The sequence below is a fragment of the Lycium barbarum genome, chromosome 11 (assembly GCF_019175385.1).
Source record: "Lycium barbarum isolate Lr01 chromosome 11, ASM1917538v2, whole genome shotgun sequence".
NCBI lineage: Eukaryota > Viridiplantae > Streptophyta > Magnoliopsida > Solanales > Solanaceae > Lycium > Lycium barbarum.
The window spans coordinates 23,094,325-23,111,691 of record NC_083347.1 but is presented as its reverse complement, the minus strand read 5'-3'; the positions used below and the strand labels follow the sequence as shown (position 1 = coordinate 23,111,691).

Genomic DNA, 17,367 nt, shown 5'->3' with positions numbered 1-17,367 from the left:
ATAAAACTTCTAGCAGTTAAGTACTCTTGAAGGAGCACAATACACTTAAGAGCATTTGAAGAGTGCTTTTTCGTGCTAAACAGCGGCTATGAAGAGAAAAAGATGAGTATGAATGACTACAGCCAATAAGGAAAAGTGGAAAAGAGTTTGATGAAGCCTATCATGCTACAACAGAGGGGCAATTGATGATCATGCCAATATTAAGCTACTGTCTCAGCTTAATGAGGAATAAGCCAATATTAATTATTTGTATTGCAAGTGTTCGTTATACAACTGACTTATTCTCCCTTTAGATCTAGTTTAACTATGTTTGTCTCTAGACCAGCTCCATAACTTCAAGTCCTAGTTTGTGTAGTGCTTGTATCCATCATGATCCATGAGAAGGTGGCATCTGTACTGCGGAGCTAAAATTAATATATCCTTTCAAGCGTGTGAAATATATATTATGTATTGCTACAAAGTATTTTATGCAATCATCAGTCCAAAATCAACCATAAACATTCAATCGTGACGAAAAGTCTCCTTTGCACCGAAATGATTTTAGAGAATTGAATCAGGTAAGTTCACTAGCTAAAGAGAGGTTAGAAAAGCATAACAGAACCTTTTCTAGGAAAGGTTCCACATTTCCAACTTCTACATAAAGCAGCTCCTGGAATCTTAGTTTTATTTCAAGAAAACCTCAATATACAAGAACAAATTGGAATATACACAAGTAAAAAAACATAATACTGTTAGGATTTGAATCCCAAATCCGACCTTTGTAAGCAGGTTCCCAGGAAAGATTGGAGGGTCACAGCTGGACCACTTAAATACCAACCTCCTTAGACAGAACCTACTTACGCCGTGATGTAAGCGAAGAATAAATAGCACACACAGATTTATAGTGGTTCACCCTCAATGTGAGAGCTACGTCCACGTTGCTGCTGCAGATCTTATTAAAGAAGAAATATTACAAGTGTTTACAACACTCAACCTCACAACCCCAATCCCAATTACACTCAAGAATTTTACCACAGAAAATTCTCTCAAAGACCTTCTCTTACTTAGGCCTTTCACTAAGAGTATGTCTCTTAGATTTTTTCTCTCTTGGGATGTGTATAGCAAATGATCTTAATGATATCTTACAAATGAACCATAAGCTACCTATTTATAGGAATGAATTTCCTATGATGAGGTAAGCGCTTACATCACGACTATTATGAGGTAAGCGCTTACATCACGACTATGTGAACAAAAGAATTGACTTGTTTGGCCAATTCCACACCTAACAAATCTCCCACTTGAAGACTAATTTTAATTTGTCTTCACACTTTGATCGATGCAGCAGCTCTTTCCTACTTTCATACTTCGTGCAGGCCAACTGAAGTTGAGCATAGCTTCAGTTTGTCTATTGTCACTGCCTTTGTCAGCATGTCTGCTGGATTCTGACTCCATGCGATCTTCTCAAGCACCAGCGCTCCATCTTCCAAAGCTGATCTAATGAAATGGTACCGGAGTTGTATGTGCTCCGTTCGAGCATGGTAAACCGGGTTCTTTGCCAAATGAATGGCGCTTTGGCTATCACAATATAGCACACTTCCCTCGTGGTCCTGATCCAATTCCCGCAGAAAAGATTGTAGCCACATCATTTCCTTTGTGGCCTCCGTCACAGCAACGTACTCAGCCTCACAACTAGAGAGAGCTACTATCTTTTGCAACTTGGAAACCCAAGAGATTGCAGTACCTCCGAAGGTGTAAACATACCTGGATGTGCTCTTTCTGCTATCAATATCACCACCGTTGTCAGCATCAACATACCCTTGCAATCTTGTTTTTGATTTTCGGAAATACAGAGCTGAACTCGAGCTGCCTTTCAGATATCTGAATATCCACTTCACAGCCTCCCAGTGTTGCTTTCCCGGATTGCTCATAAATCGGCTGACAACTCCCACTGCATGTGCAATGTCTGGCCTTGTACATATCATTGCATACATAAGACTACCGATTGCAGATGCATAAGGTATCTTGTCCATCTGCTTCTTCTCATCCTCGGTAGTCGGCGACTGATCCTTTGACAACCGAAAGTGTCCAGCCAAGGGAGTGCTGACTGGCTTGGCATCATGCATGTTAAACCTTTTGATAACTTTCCTCACATATTCTTCTTGTGAGAGTTTGATGCCCTCCTTTCTTCGGTTGATTCTCATCCCAAGGATTTGCTTTGCAGCTCCCAAATCCTTCATTGCAAACTCTTCCGATAACCCTTTTTTCAACCGATCAATCTCCTGTAGGTTTGCTCCTACGATTAGCATGTCGTCGACATAGAGTAGCAGTATCATGTACGAGTCTTCAAATTTTTTGAAGTAACACCAGTGATCTGCCTCGCACCTTGAAAAATCAGCTTTCTTCATAAAGCTGTCAAACTTTAAATACCACTGTCTTGGAGCCTGTTTTAGTCCGTACAGACTCTTTTGAAGTTTGCACACCAGATTCTCCTTTCCTTTGATTTTGAATCCCTCCGGCTGTTGCATGTAGATTTTCTCGTCTAGATCACCGTGAAGAAATGCAGTTTTCACGTCCATCTGTTGCAGATGTAGATTTTCCTTTGCTACCAGCCCAAGAACAGTTCTGATAGTCACCATCTTGACTACGGGAGAGAAGATCTCCGTATAGTCAATGCCTTCTTTCTGTTGAAATCCCTTTGCAACCAGCCTTGCTTTATAACGCTTGCTTCCATTGGGTTCTTCCTTTATCCGATAAACCCATTTGTTTTGCAATGCCTTTTTATCCTTTGGCAACTCGGATAATTCCCATGTATTATTTGCCGATAGTGAATCCATTTCATCCTTCATTGCCAGCTCCCACTTAGTCGATTCATCGACTTGCATTGCTTCTTCATAACATTCCGGCTCCCCTCTATCAGTGAGTAGAATGTAGTTGAGGGATGGAGAGTACATGTGAAGCGGCTTCCTGATCCTGGATGATCTACGCAGCTCTGTGATTGGCGTCTGTTCATTTGTTTCAGAATCAGCACTTTCATCAGCACCTTCTCGGATTGTTTGTTCCTCTGCCTCGGTTGTACCTGGCTGCGGCTCAGGTGCCGGAAAGTCCCTCAAATCGACTATTTCCGATTCCTTGTCCTGACATTCTGAATTCTTTTGCAGCTTGTCTTTGTACAGTACCTCTTCGTTAAAGACAACATTCCTGCTTCGGATGATCTTCCGATTTTGTTCATCCCAAAATCGGTACCCAAGCTCGGTGTCACCATAGCCAATAAAGTAACACTTCTTTGATTTTGGATCAAGCTTGCTTCTAGCCGTATCATCATTATGAACATATGATAAGCAACCGAACACTTTCAGAAATGAAAGATTTACCTTCTTGCCACTCCAGACTTCTTCTGGAATTCTGAAATCCAAGGGAACTGACGGTCCTCAGTTAATTAAGAAGGCCGCGGTATTGACTGCATCTGCCCAGAATGTCTTGGGCAGTCCAGAGTGTATTCTCATACTCCGAGCACGCTCGTTCAACGTTCGGTTCATTCTTTCGGCTACTCCATTCTGTTGCGGCGTTCCAGGAATAGTCTTCATCATCTTGATCCCATTATCGGCACAGTACCGTTTGAAATCACCATCAGTGTATTCTCCGCCATTGTCGGACCTCAAACACTTCAACTTGAGGTTTGTTTCATTCTCGACCATGGCTTTCCATCTTTTGAATACACTAAACACATCAGATTTATTTTTCATAAAATAAACCCATACCTTCCTGGTTGAATCATCAATGAAGGTCACGTAGTAGTGTGATCCTCCAAGGGAGGGTACAGTGGTAGGTCCCCACACGTCTGTGTGCACCAATTCCAGCTTTTCGACCTTCAACTCTCTGCCTGCACTTGAGAAGCTTACTCGCTTTTGTTTTCCGAGAATGCAGCTCTCACACGTATGAAGGTCCACCGTCTTCAGCTCCGGAATTAAGCCATTTGTCACCAACAGCTTCATCCCCTTCTGGCTGATATGCCCAAGCCGACAATGCCACAAATCTGTCTTCTTTGTGTTGTCAATCACAGCAACAGTATCACGACAGCTAGTCGTCATGTAGAGAGTGCCAATCTTCTTTCCTCGGCCAACTACCATAACACCTTTCGCCACCTTCCAAGACCCATTACCAAAGTTGAGATCATATCCCTCATCATCAAGCTGACCTACTGAGATCAGGTTTCGCATCAGCTTTGGAACATGTCTAACTTTTGTAATCTTCCACGAGGATCCATTTGACATCTTCAAATTAATGTCTCCCGTGCCAACAACATCTAGCGGCTCTCCATCGGCTAAATAAACTTTGCCGAGATTCCCAGCCACGTAGTTTGTCATTATATCATGATGTGGGGTGGTATGAAAGGACGCTCCTGAGTCAAGCACCCAAGAGTCTATCGGGCTGTCAACCGATAGCAACAACGCATCGCCAATGTCTTCCGTAGCAGCGTTGATTCCAGCCCCCTTGTTGTCCTCCTTCTTTGGCCCCCTGCAGTTCTTCTTGAAGTGACCTGGTTTTCCACAGTTCCAACACTCAAATGTTCGTCCTGGTCTGGATTGACCCCTGCCATTCCTTGACTTCGATCTGCCCCTATTTCGGTTGTAGTTTCTGTCATAATTTCTGCTTCTGTTTTCAACATTAAAAGCAGTACTCGTCGATGCCTCTCCAGAATCTGTCCTGCGCACTTCCTCAGCAAGGATACGATCCCTAACATCGTTGAACTTTAGTTTGTCACTACCGACAGAATTACTAACCGCTGCTCTCATTGGCTCCCAGCTATTTGGTAGGGATGCCAACAAAATTAGAGCTTGCACTTCATCATCGAAGTCAATTTTTACCGATGACAATTGATTTACAATGGTATTGAATTCATTTACGTGTGCAGCAACATGAGCATTTTCCATCATCATTAGATGAAATAGTTTCTTCATGAGAAATACCTTATTATTTGCCGAAGGTTTCTCATACATGTCAGACAATACCTTCATCATATCTGCGGTGGTCTTCTCCTTTGCCACGTTGTGAGCAACGTTCTTCGACATCGTCAGCCGAATGACTCCCAGAACTTGTCTGTCGAGGAGATTCCAATCTGCTTGCTTCATCTCCTCTGGTTTCGGACTCAGAGGTTCATGAAGCTTTCTGCCATATAAATAATCTTCAATTTGCATTCTCCAGAACGCAAAATCTGTACCATCGAATTTACCGATGCCGTGCGTCGTACCATCTTCGCCTCCCATCGTTTCTAAATCACAACACAACCTGTTGCTCTGATACCAGTTGTTAGGATTTGAATCCCAAATCCGACCTTTGTAAGCAGGTTCCCAGGAAAGATTGCAGGGTCACAGCTGGACCACTTAAATACCAACCTCCTTAGACAGAACCTACTTACGCCGTGATGTAAGCGAAGAATAAATAGCACACACAGATTTATAGTGGTTCACCCTCAATGTGAGAGCTACGTCCACGTTGCTGCTGCAGATCTTATTAAAGAAGAAATATTACAAGTGTTTACAACACTCAACCTCACAACCCCAATCCCAATTACACTCAAGAATTTTACCACAGAAAATTCTCTCAAAGACCTTCTCTTACTTAGGCCTTTCACTAAGAGTATTTCTCTTAGATTTTTTCTCTCTTGGGATGTGTATAGCAAATGATCTTAATGATATCTTACAAATGAACCATAAGCTACCTATTTATAGGAATGAATTTCCTATGATGAGGTAAGCGCTTACATCACGACTATTATGAGGTAAGCGCTTACATCACGACTATGTGAACAAAAGAATTGACTTGTTTGGCCAATTCCACACCTAACAAATACATGTTACCCAAATAATTCACATCAAAACCACGCACAAATACAAATACAAATACAAAATATTCGAAAGCAGGGAACAAAGGAAAAAGACTGCTCTTAACTATTCACAACTGCACAGTGCTTTCTAATCTCACCAGTAGAGCCGGTCTTAACTTCAATCCTGCCCATTTTCTCCATGGCTAGACCAAATTCGGCATTAAATTGTTTGAGTGATCCTTGTACTAGCTGGTTGATATATGAATCTGTTGTCGCACTTGTTTTCAAGGCTGCATCAGATTGGAATAGCCCTTTTCTCTTGAGCACAAGCTTATAGTAGCTAAGATCAAATATACTGGAGCTGCCTGGATCCATTTCAACAATTGTCGTATTGTCATTGATTGATTTGCATTTCTTCATCTTAAGATTAGCTGCATATTCACTGTCTAGAGATGGATCTTGTGTGCCCCAAACTCCAGTAAAATTGTATAAACGTGATGAAAATGACGGGCAGTGTGAGACTCCAATGGTATGTGCACCTGATAGGAAATTGTTCATAGTAGTAATGATTTTTGTCCCAAAAGACCTAAATGTATGGAAAATCTCGATATAGAAGAAGCAGATATCAGTGTGGATGTACTAATTTAAACTTACCAGACAATAGGACCAAGTCTTTTAGGTCAAGACCCTTGCTGGCAAACGATGTTCGGAGACTGGAAAAGTTACTTGTTGGAGGAGGGATGTTTGCCAAGGCTTCCGAAGCGTTTGATATTCTTCCATCTCTTCTACCAGTTGGAACATTCCAGTAAGGGCCTCCCTGAAGAAAAAGGGAGACAGACATTAAGCACATCTTTCCTTTTAGCTTAGCCCTTTCATGTGTACAATAACTAGTTATCTCAGTTTTCTATTAGCGGCATTAACTATAACCTCAGTTCATTTTATTGGTCTAGGCAGGGTATGCTAGGCAAATATGGTCCGCAAGTTAGAAACTACTTTGCATGTTGGTTCAACTTTTATACTTACTGTGATCACAACGGAGTCTCTAGAAACTAAGGCAACAATATCTGCACAAGAGACAATGCCAGGACATTCAGCTTCAACTGCTTTCTTCACACCATCGATGAATGAGAAGCCTCTCAGCGTTTGATTAGGAACTGCCACTTTTTCAGTCTGGTTTTTTGTGCTCGAAGTGAAATTCAGGAGTACAGAAGCATCACAACCCTGTAAAAATCCAATTAAGAAAATCAGAGAAGTACATTATTTCAAGAATGACACTCTTCATATGAAATGAAGGATGAACTTACCCTGACAAAGCAATCATGGAATTGCAGCCTGAGCAAGGCAGCTGCAAGAGACGGAGCATTTGAGATGTGCTTTTGCACATAATCTTGAATTATCTTCTGTGCTTGTGGACAGCTCTTTGCATAGAAGTTGAGTTGTAACTGAGCATTGCTAGAACTCACTATTCCTAGTAGTATACACAACACTAGAAAATTACTCATATCTCCAAATTTAGCCATTTTAATTACTTCTTTTTGCTACTTTAGAAATAGGTCTCTTTATTTGTTCGAGTTGCTACACACATTAACTCCTAATGGATCAGAGAGAATTTATAGGCACATTGCTTTAGCTAACTTGCGTTAGGTTGTCATTCTCCATCTTTTTATTACATAAGAAAATAGATTCGTTAGGGTCTGTCTCTTTCATTCAGTTAGAGTCATATGTTTCATTGGTTAGTTGCCATATATACAAGCTGATAACCTTTGCATATTCTTGTTAAATTAATCTGTTAAGAGGCTACTTCTTCTTCTTCTTCTTTTTTTTTTTTTTTTTTTTTTGTGTGTGTGTATGTGTCAATCAAGACTTAAGATGTAAGGTATTTGGTATTAGTAGTTCAAAGCGGGAATCAAAATAAGTATTTGTTTGAAGTCAAATGATAGAAAAAGTTATTTTGTTTAAAAAGTTGGAACATGCCTGTATTAAGCTAACAACCTCCCTGCAAACCACCAACCTCACATTAATGTACTTGCTTCAATTTTCTTTTTCCCTTTTATTTATTTATTTATTTATTTGTTTATTTATTTATTTTTTAAAATATGGGCAGATCATCTCTACACTGCAGTTGTGACTAAAAGATATTGATTGGCTCATTGTATGTGCTAAGAATCAAATCAAAGTTTACTAGTTTCTGGCGGATGAAGACAAAACATCTTGAGCAACCGATTCGACTTAATAACTCAAAGGATAAAAGAGTATTATTAATCTCTTCATGCTCGTTCCAAGCTCGAGTACCATTTGTACAAATGGGAATCCCCTTCTTTACATGATTTTTTTCTTCATGTATAGATTTAGGATCTATGGAGAAATTACTTGAAGTACATTTTTACTGCAACCTTTCCTATCTGGTCAAAGCACAACATAACTAAGAGAGTCATTCTATTAGGACACGAAAAAATGGGCGGGCACGAGTAGTAAGGTGTCTAAGTCGATTTGTCAGACAACAATTATTATTGTAGTATTACTATCTAACCAGAATCGAATGAGATTGAATAGATAGAATGTGAAGTGCTAGCTAGCTAGTACTACACGTTTTTTCTTATCTCTCCCTTGTCTTCTGTAGTTTAGGGGTTTTAAACCTATTCACTCTAAAATTTGTCCATGTGTATTGCCACTTGGAACTGTTTGGAAGAGTTACGTTTTTGGAGCGTGATTGTCACGTAGCTTATAATATCCCTCCGGGGTATTTTAATATGAGCTCATTTTAGTTTAGGGGTTCTGTAAACACCCAATAATTTAGGTAGAAACTCATAAAATTATGATAGCTAAGGGACTTTTAACCTATTCACTCATAAAATTACCCAATTCAAAAGGACATTAGGTACTTGGTTCAGGTGGCCAATAATAGTTTTGTACTAGACATAGTTGAGTGGCTAGGTAAAAAATGGAAAACCAAGTTAAGGAGATTGTCTATGTATTTTACTTTTAATTGGAGAAGTTGTTAGGTGCCTGTAATAAAAATTTCCAGTGTGGCTACCCTTCCCTTGGTTGCGTTGATATTCTTTACTATTAAGTTTGAAAGGCCTAAGATAACTAAATGAAGGGATGAAGGTATCTTTCTATAATTTATGGTAAAAAGGGACTCTATGATCAAATGGGTGGTGGCTTGTCTTGTCATTTTTCTATTATATCTAACGTATGTGTGCGTAATAATATAAGTTACACAGGTTGTGGAATACCAATGTGGATGAAGTGATTTCTTCTTGTTGCTTCATACTAGTACCATTCGCAACTGATTATTCGTTCACCTATATTTGTGTGTGTCAATGAAGTGATTATATTTTGTTTTGATGTGTTTTTTCCCGGGTGTTTACATGTTTTATAGAGACTTTTCAATAATTCGTTTGGTTAAAAAAATCATTTATTTACACGTCTATAACATATTACATTCTTAATGTTAAATTCTCCAACATGAAAACTAAACTTATTCGATTTGCTACTTTAACTCCTTTTGGTGCCTCTACCACTCTATGTACGTTCCACCCAAAACTATTAAACATAGCTAACAAGTATGTTCCATCTAAGTTTTCATTTTTCAGATCGCATCTTATTTGATGAAGGTTAAAAATTATGACCGTTCTATGTGGTGAAACAGCAAAAAATAAATTATTGAATAAGCATTACAAGACACAGAGGAACTCCTCAAGGGGTGCACAATGGTCTACCAAATTCTTATGGATTTTTTGATATCTTGCATTATGGCATGTAACTGAAACGAATTAACTAGGATTGTTATCTCTTTATTCATGAGAAGGAAATTGAGTAGTTAATCTTCATATAAGCTCTTCTCATAGGTTTGTTACAAATTCTACTACTGCGTCAACATAACAACAATCATTTTTGTTATTTAGATGAATGTAATATTGGTTACTCCATATTTTACCATCGGTTGCTGTTTTACATAATTTATTTTGTTGTATTTTTTTTTATTGATTGACACAATATTCACGTGCAACAAACTTACTCTAAATCTCGTACATAAAGAAAATCGCTATTGAACTCTCTCTTAATAATTAGTAATTTTAAAATAGATTAATTACGGAGAAGGGCCAAATATACCCCTGTACTATTAGAAAGGGCCAAATATACCCTTCATTATACTTTGGGTTCAAATATACTCCTGCTGTTATACTATTGGTTCAAATATACCCTTCCACCAATAAAGTTGTCCAAGGTAGACATCTAATCCTACGTGGCGCTAACATTTGATAAGGTGGATGCCACCTCAGCACCCCTAATCCATTTTACTCCTTACCTCGATTTGTTCTTCCACCATTAAAATTTCCTTTCCCTCCACCCTTATTGCCACCAAGCCATTGCCAGAATGGGAAGGCAATAAATAGAGCCAACCAGTTTGCTAGAGATGTTAGTCATAGTTTTTTTATTCTGGTTCACTTAGCTGACTAGCTACTTTTTGTTGGAAAAGTATTGACATTATTGTGAAAAATTAAAGTTAATTTTTTGAAAGAATAAATATCATAGATATTTAGAAGAGTTTCTAGAAAGCTATAATGTAATATCTTTGATATATATTGTACTTAGGAAATGTCTAGAAATTCTAGACACTTAGATATCTGTAGTTGAGAATAGAATTATCTAGATCCTTTTGTATCTAGAATAATATCAAGATATTCTAGAGTAGTGGTAGGAGATAAAGATAACTAGATTTTTCTAATAGATGTATCTAGAAGTATTTCTAGAACCATCCCTACACAAGTATAAATAAGGGTGGTCTTAGTCATTTGTAACCAACCCCAATTGTAAGCTAATACTACCAATACAAGCCAAGTTAACCCAACAAAACTCACGTTAAAACAATTCAAGCCAATTCAAGAAATCTTGTTCCATAACTAAGTTCTCCTTTCCAAAGCTTCCTCTTCTTTAGTTGAATCTTCCGATCTTAATTAGCGATCTTGGGCTAGCAGAAGGTCTCCCCGATTTACTTTCTTCTGCTATATTTCTCTACATGGTTATCAGAGCCATAGCCGTAATTGGCTTCTGGTTTTTATTTCAAGATCAGGTCAGTGGTGGATTCAACTGGTTTTTCTGAATGGATTTGAGCGTTCGTGTTAATAGACTGGGGATGGAGTTGTTGAATCAGTCCAATTACAAGGTATGGAAGACATGCATGGATTCATACCTTGTTGGTGAGGATTTGTGGGATGTTATTAATGGGAGTAACACAAGTCCTCTTGCCGATGGACCGGAAAATGGCGATGCATGCAAGAAGTGGAAGCAGATTAATGCAAAGGCGGAATTCATCCTAAAGAGGTCCATCTCGCACAACTTGTTTGATCATATTATAAGGTACAAATCAGCTCATGAGATATGGAAGATCCTCGATCGGCTGTTCAACAAGAAGGATGAAGCCCGACTACAGATATTGGAGAATGAATTGGCGAACACCACTCAAGGCAATCTTTCTATTTCCGAGTACTTTTTGAGGATTAAGAACTTATGTTCAGATATCTCTTTATTAAATCCGGACGAGGCTATCTCTGAAGCACGAATGAGAAGAACTATCATTCGTGGTTTGAAGAAAGAATATATTCCTTTTGTTACATCAGTTCAAGGATGGGCTCAACAACCATCTTTGGAGGAGTTTGAGAATCTTTCATCATCACAACAGCTACTAGCCAAACAGATGGCTAGTGTGTCTATCAAAGAAGGGGATGGAAATGCTCTTGTTGCTAACAAGAGAAATTTTAAAGAAAGACAAGAGCAAAGTGGCTCAACAGATATGGCACGTTCTCAATTCCATAAGGGTTCAAGCTCGCCAAGACAGAAGGAGGATTCTTCTAATCATTATGGTAAGAAGTCTATTAAATGTTACCGATATGGTGAAGTAGGACACATAAAAAGATTTTACCGAGCCAAAGAAAGCAACATGGCTCAAACCGAGAAAGTTGCTGAAGAAGAAGAAGATTGGGGAAGGTGCTTCGTAGCTGAGACTCGAGTAGTAGATGCCTTAGCCTCCCTCAATTTCGAAAAAGACTGCATCGTGGATTCAGGAGATAATACAGTCCATCACGTGGAGAAAGAACGCATTGTTATCATCAACAAAAAGCAAGAAGACTCTGAAGACATTCAGACTGGTGACGTGGCAGCTACCGTCGAGGAAATCAACGAAGCGGATCCTGAAATTGGTAATAAAAGTCTGGACGTGGAGGATGTTGAGGTTGATCCTGAGCATGAAGTTTCTAAAATTATATATGACAATGGTGACCATTCTGGAGAAAGCATTGAGGGAGTTGTAGTGGAAGTTGAAGTCTCTGGTCAATCATCTGCCATATCAGAGTCAATCACCAGCTCAGATTAAATACTGGAAGCAGATGGAGAAGCCAACGGTCAAATAAATGAAGAGGTTCACCTTGAAGGCTCAATTTCATATGCAGATACAAATGGTATGATTTTTGAAAGCTCTGAAGCTGCCAAACAATTTATTGAGGAGCTGGAAAGGAAATCTAGCAGTGGATCCTATGCTGGTATTGAGGCTTCGAAGGAAATTCGTGGTCAGATCGTCACCGACTCAGGTGCTTCTCCAGATAACACAATTGTTAAAGAGCTAAGAGAATGGGGGAGTCTAGAAACTCAAGAATGTGAAATTCAGCATGAAGATAATTCACGTGGTTCGCAAAGGCCAAAAAGAAATAGTGGCAAGTCTGCCCGCTACAGAGATGAAAATTTTATCAAGACATATTCATGTTTCTTTGGAGGCCCAATTATCAGCTGAAAACCATCATCATTTGAAGAAGGAAGAAGTGTCGGGAAAACATTGCTGAGATCATCACCAAGGCACGTCCAAAAGCTACGTCTGAGTTCTTCCGCGACAAGTTCAGGATAACTTCCAAAAAATTACTTTAAGGGGGGGTGTGAAAAACTAAAGTTAATTTTTTGAAAGAATAAATATCATAGATATTTAGAAGAGTTACTAGAAAGCTATAATGTAATATCTTTGATATATATTGTACTTAGGAAATGTCTAGAAATTCTAGATACTTAGATATTGGTAGTTGAGGATAGAATTATCTAGATCCTTTTGTATCTAGAATAATATCAAGATATTGTAGAGTAGTGGTAGGAGATAAAGATAACTAGATTTTTCTAATAGATGTATCTAGAAGTATTTCTAGAACCATCCCTACACAAGTATAAATAGGGGTGGTCTTAGTCATTTGTAACCAACCCCATTTGTAAGCTAATACTACCAATACAAGACAAGTTAACCCAACAAAACCCACTTTAAAGCAATTCAAGCCAATTCAAGAAATCTTGTTCCATAACTAAGTTCTCCTTTCCAAAGCTTCCTCTTCTTTAGTTGAATCTTCCGATCTTAGTTAAGGATCTTGGGCTAGCAGAAGGTCTCCCCGATTTACTTTTCTTCTGCTATATTTCTTTACAATTATTGTAGCTTATTCGAAATTCCTGACAGTGGCATACCAGTTAGGATATTAAGATGGCCAAAATACAGTAACAACAATTACACCATCTATGATCTTTTCATCATCAGTATTCACACTATCTATATCGGTTGTGAATGAAATAATTTTTTTGTCTGGAAAATTGGAGGTTAAGTATAACTAGTAAGAAGGAGGTACAAAAGAGAGCAGAGAGGAAATCAGACAGATTAGCTGAGAAAATATTGCAACTATGCAAAACGACTGCTCTTCCAACTTGCAACTATGCTTCAATGGTCATTCAAGAGAGGGGTGCAGCAGATGGGGCTACTCCTCTCTTAACCATAGGTCTCGATTTAGAGCTTTGAGTATAGAAAAAATTTTGGCAGGGAGTTTTTTCCCCCGAATGGGGCCCTACGCGGAGCAAATCCGGATATAGTCGGGCTCCAATGCGGATGCCGGACACCGGGTGAGAAATCAAAAAAAAAAAAGGATAATTGACCACCATAGTCACTCAACTTTGAGTTAAAATCTTGGATGGTCACTCAACTTTGGACAATTACCGCCATAGTCACTCAACTTTGTTGTGTCTTCCAAAGGTCGCTCAACTTAGCCTAGTTAGCTTCAATGGTCATTTTAGCTCTAGATATAATTTTCGGTACCTATTTAATGACATGACAACTATAAATTTTTAGAAACAATATATAAAAATTAAAATTGATATGTAAATTTATTTAGGATCCAATTCATCATAATTAGTGCATAGAAAATTATATTTTAGAATCTTATTCATCATTAATACATAAAATAATGAACATAAAAATATATACTTATACGAGATATCTCAAGCAATATTGTAGAATAAAAAGTAAAAGAATTTATTCTAAATATATATATATATATATATATATATATATATATATATATATATATATATATATATATATATATATGCGTGTGTGTGTGCTCGCGCTTCAACAATTGAATATACTTATACGAGATATCTCAAGCAATATTGTAGCATAAATAGTAAAAGAATTTATTCTAAGAATATATATATATTTGCGCGTGTGCGCGCGCGCGCTTCAGCAATTGAAGGTTAATGAGAAAGTGCATCAACAAAATTGGAATGTTGAAGAGAAAGTACTCCAACGATTGTGAAGGTTGAAGAGAAAGTGCTTCAACAATTGAAGGTTGATGAGAAATGCATTAACAAAATTGGAATGTTGGAGAGAAAGTGCTCCAACGATCGTGAAGGTTGAAGAGAAAGTGCTTCAACAATTGAAGGTTGATGAGAAATGCATCAACAAAATTGGAATATTAGAGAGAAAGTGCTCCAACAATCGTGAAGGTTGAACAGAAAGTGCTTCAACAATTGAAGGTTAATGAGAAAGTGCATCAACAAAATTGGAATGTTGGAGAGAAAGTGCTCTAAAGTGTCACACCCCAACCTTAGGGGTGTGGCCGGCACCGGCACCCGAAGGGCCGAGCGAACCAACTGTGATATCTAAACCCTGTAACGTGAATCATAGGCCGACGAGGCCGCTGAATAACAATAGTAAGAAGTATGTGATAACAACCTGCAAGCAGAAAAGGCCCAACAATACATATATGCATTACAAGGGCCAACAAGGCCACAACCAAGAAAGACAAATAGTCAGAAGGCCGGCAAGGCCAAACACAATACCTATACGCTGACTGATAGTCTGTAAGCCTCTAAGAGCACTAATATGCATCAATTGGGGGATAGTGGCCCCGACGTAACCATAGCCATACTCTCTCTCTATATATATATATGAATGCATCCTATTTAATGACTCTGACCAGCAACTCCGGAGAATGGAGTGCGAACATCCCTGCTGAACTTTGGTATCCTATTGAGAAAGGTACAACAATCCATCTATCGTACCTGAGGGCATGATCACAACGCACAAAATACGTCAGTACGAAAGATGTACCGAGTGTGTAAGGCAGTAACCATAAACATAACATAAGCATAAGAGATACAGATAACTTGGGAAAAGATGTAAAGAAAACCTGAAACTCTGAACGAGGCCACTGAGGGCGACCATAATCATGACATAAATGTAAATGCATGCCCATAAAATCATTCCTCACTATGGAGGCATATATCATATCATATTACAATAATAAAGCCCTCTATGGGGTGAGCTCATCATCATAACATCATCTCTGCCTAACTGACCAGTGGCAATGCACAGCTACATGCCTACCCGGCCGCCAGCAACACGGCTCGGTAAAGAAAGAAATACATCTAGGTGCACAGATACGTGCCTACCCGGCCGCCTACAACACGGCTCAGTGAAGAAAGAAACATGTCAAGGTGCACATATAAGTGCCTACCCGGCAGATTATAGCGCGGCTCGATAATGAAATTAAATATATATATATATATATATATATATAAGACTGACCTCAGAAGAGATATAATAAAAAGAGTCGGAGTGAACTATCATCGTTAGCCTCTGACTATCGTTATTGTCGCTACATTTATCATTATTTGATCATTAGGCCAAAGAAGTAAAAGTACAAGGAAACATCTTGTTATGAATTATTCACGAAGACAAAGTTAGCCAAAATCTTATGAAATATGATCGACACAACTTTTATTGGAAAGAGTGTGCCAACAAGAGGTTAGTCACCTTGGAGCAATGGACAAGAAGATAAGGATTAACTCAATTAAAGGAAGTAAAACCAACTCAACTTTGATGTGAAGAGTACCATAACTAATATCATTCTTCATTCGATAAACAAGAGGGGTACGAAATGTGAAAGGTACTTCAATACAAGTTATTCATGAGAAAAGGGTAAGCTTAACCATTTTGGGACATAATCGACACAAGTTGAATGGAAAGTCTTTTAATCGATAGCCAAAAGGAGACGTGGACCATAATTTGGTACAAGTCATAGATGAGTATGTGTCAGCTCAATTATCATGGAACGCGAGCGATCCAAGTTAGCGAAACAACTTTTCAATGAAAGTTCATTTAAAATCTAGTCATGCCACAAAGAGAATAGAAAGCCCTACATACCTCGTCGATGGAGTTATATACATTCCCCCGAGTCCTTGAACGTCTTACGAATGATTTCCTTAGATCATGAAAATCACTTGAAACCCCAAGTTACTTCAAAGCAAGGTTTTCCTCCGAAAGGTGAAATAGTGAAGAAATCACAATTTCGAAGTTGCCATGTTGTTCTTCATGTTAAAGTTGATAGATTTGCTCTTGGTTTGGATTGAGATTGATGGAGGATTCATTGGAGAGAGTTTGAGGGTTTTTTAGGTTGGGGATGGTGAGAAAATGGAAGAAAAATTCGTGCAAGGGCCTATAGATACTTGGGCAAATTTAAAGCCACTGACTTTAGCACACTGTTCCCACGGCAGTTTGCGTCCTTGGATGAAAACGCGAATATCTCTCTACTACGATGTCCTATTGATGAACAATAAAATTCCATAGAAACTAGACTCGTAGAAATTCGATTTGATAGGTGGATCACCCCGTAACACCAAGTATATTGAGAGAAAATCTCCGAGACATCTGACCCAAATTTCAGTGAAATTTACAAACTTAACTTGCGACACCCTGTGTCGACTTTCGTATTACAACTCGTTTGACTTCCAAACTTAACAAGAGACCATTATACAATTCAAAAAATTCATATCATTAATTGCTTAGCATGTGAAGCACTCCTAATCTCACCCAAAAGTACAAGTTATTGTATCCCCAACTTGCCGACTTTTGACGAAACTCATGCTTCTTTGATTCATTCACCCTCCAAATCTTCCGCCACTTACTAATATTATTTATAGACTCTTGTAACCATTTTTACTAATAAACTAAATCCCTTTTATCCTCAACATAATTTCTTTTTGAACTTACGTTGACTAACTCATGATGCGACTTTAACGTGCGAAAATCCGAGGTGTAACATCCTTCCCCCCTTATGAACATTCGTCCTCGAATGTTGAGGGATATTCTAACTCTTGGGATTTATAAAAATTTCGGCAGAGTTTTCTCTGTAAATAGGACTATCCAAAACCTGTCAAACAGCCCAAACAACTGTTCAAAGCAACATAGGGCCACACAA

At 38.6% G+C, this 17,367-nt stretch overlaps 1 protein-coding gene across 1 annotated transcript; it reads right to left on the bottom strand.

Moving 5' to 3' along the window:
• Window positions 1-5,926: 5,926 nt before the first annotated feature.
• Window positions 5,927-7,326, bottom strand: LOC132618561 (peroxidase 3-like). The gene is made up of 4 exons (XM_060333591.1): window positions 7,111-7,326; window positions 6,830-7,027; window positions 6,461-6,623; window positions 5,927-6,345 (listed from the first exon to the last, which is right to left on the bottom strand). Exons 1-4 carry the CDS (start codon window positions 7,324-7,326, stop codon window positions 5,927-5,929), a joined length of 996 nt encoding a protein of 331 aa, XP_060189574.1.
• Between the last annotated feature and the right edge of the window lie 10,041 nt (window positions 7,327-17,367).

Coding starts and splice junctions, on each gene's coding strand:
- LOC132618561 (XM_060333591.1), bottom strand. CDS start 7,326: ATGGCTAAATTTGGAGATATGAGTAATTTTCTAGTGTTGTGTATACTA. Junction 7,028..7,110: donor TCCATGATTGCTTTGTCAGG/GTAAGTTCATCC, acceptor GGATTTTTACAG/GGTTGTGATGCTTCTGTACT. Junction 6,346..6,460: donor AGACTTGGTCCTATTGTCTG/GTAAGTTTAAAT, acceptor ATTTCCTATCAG/GTGCACATACCATTGGAGTC.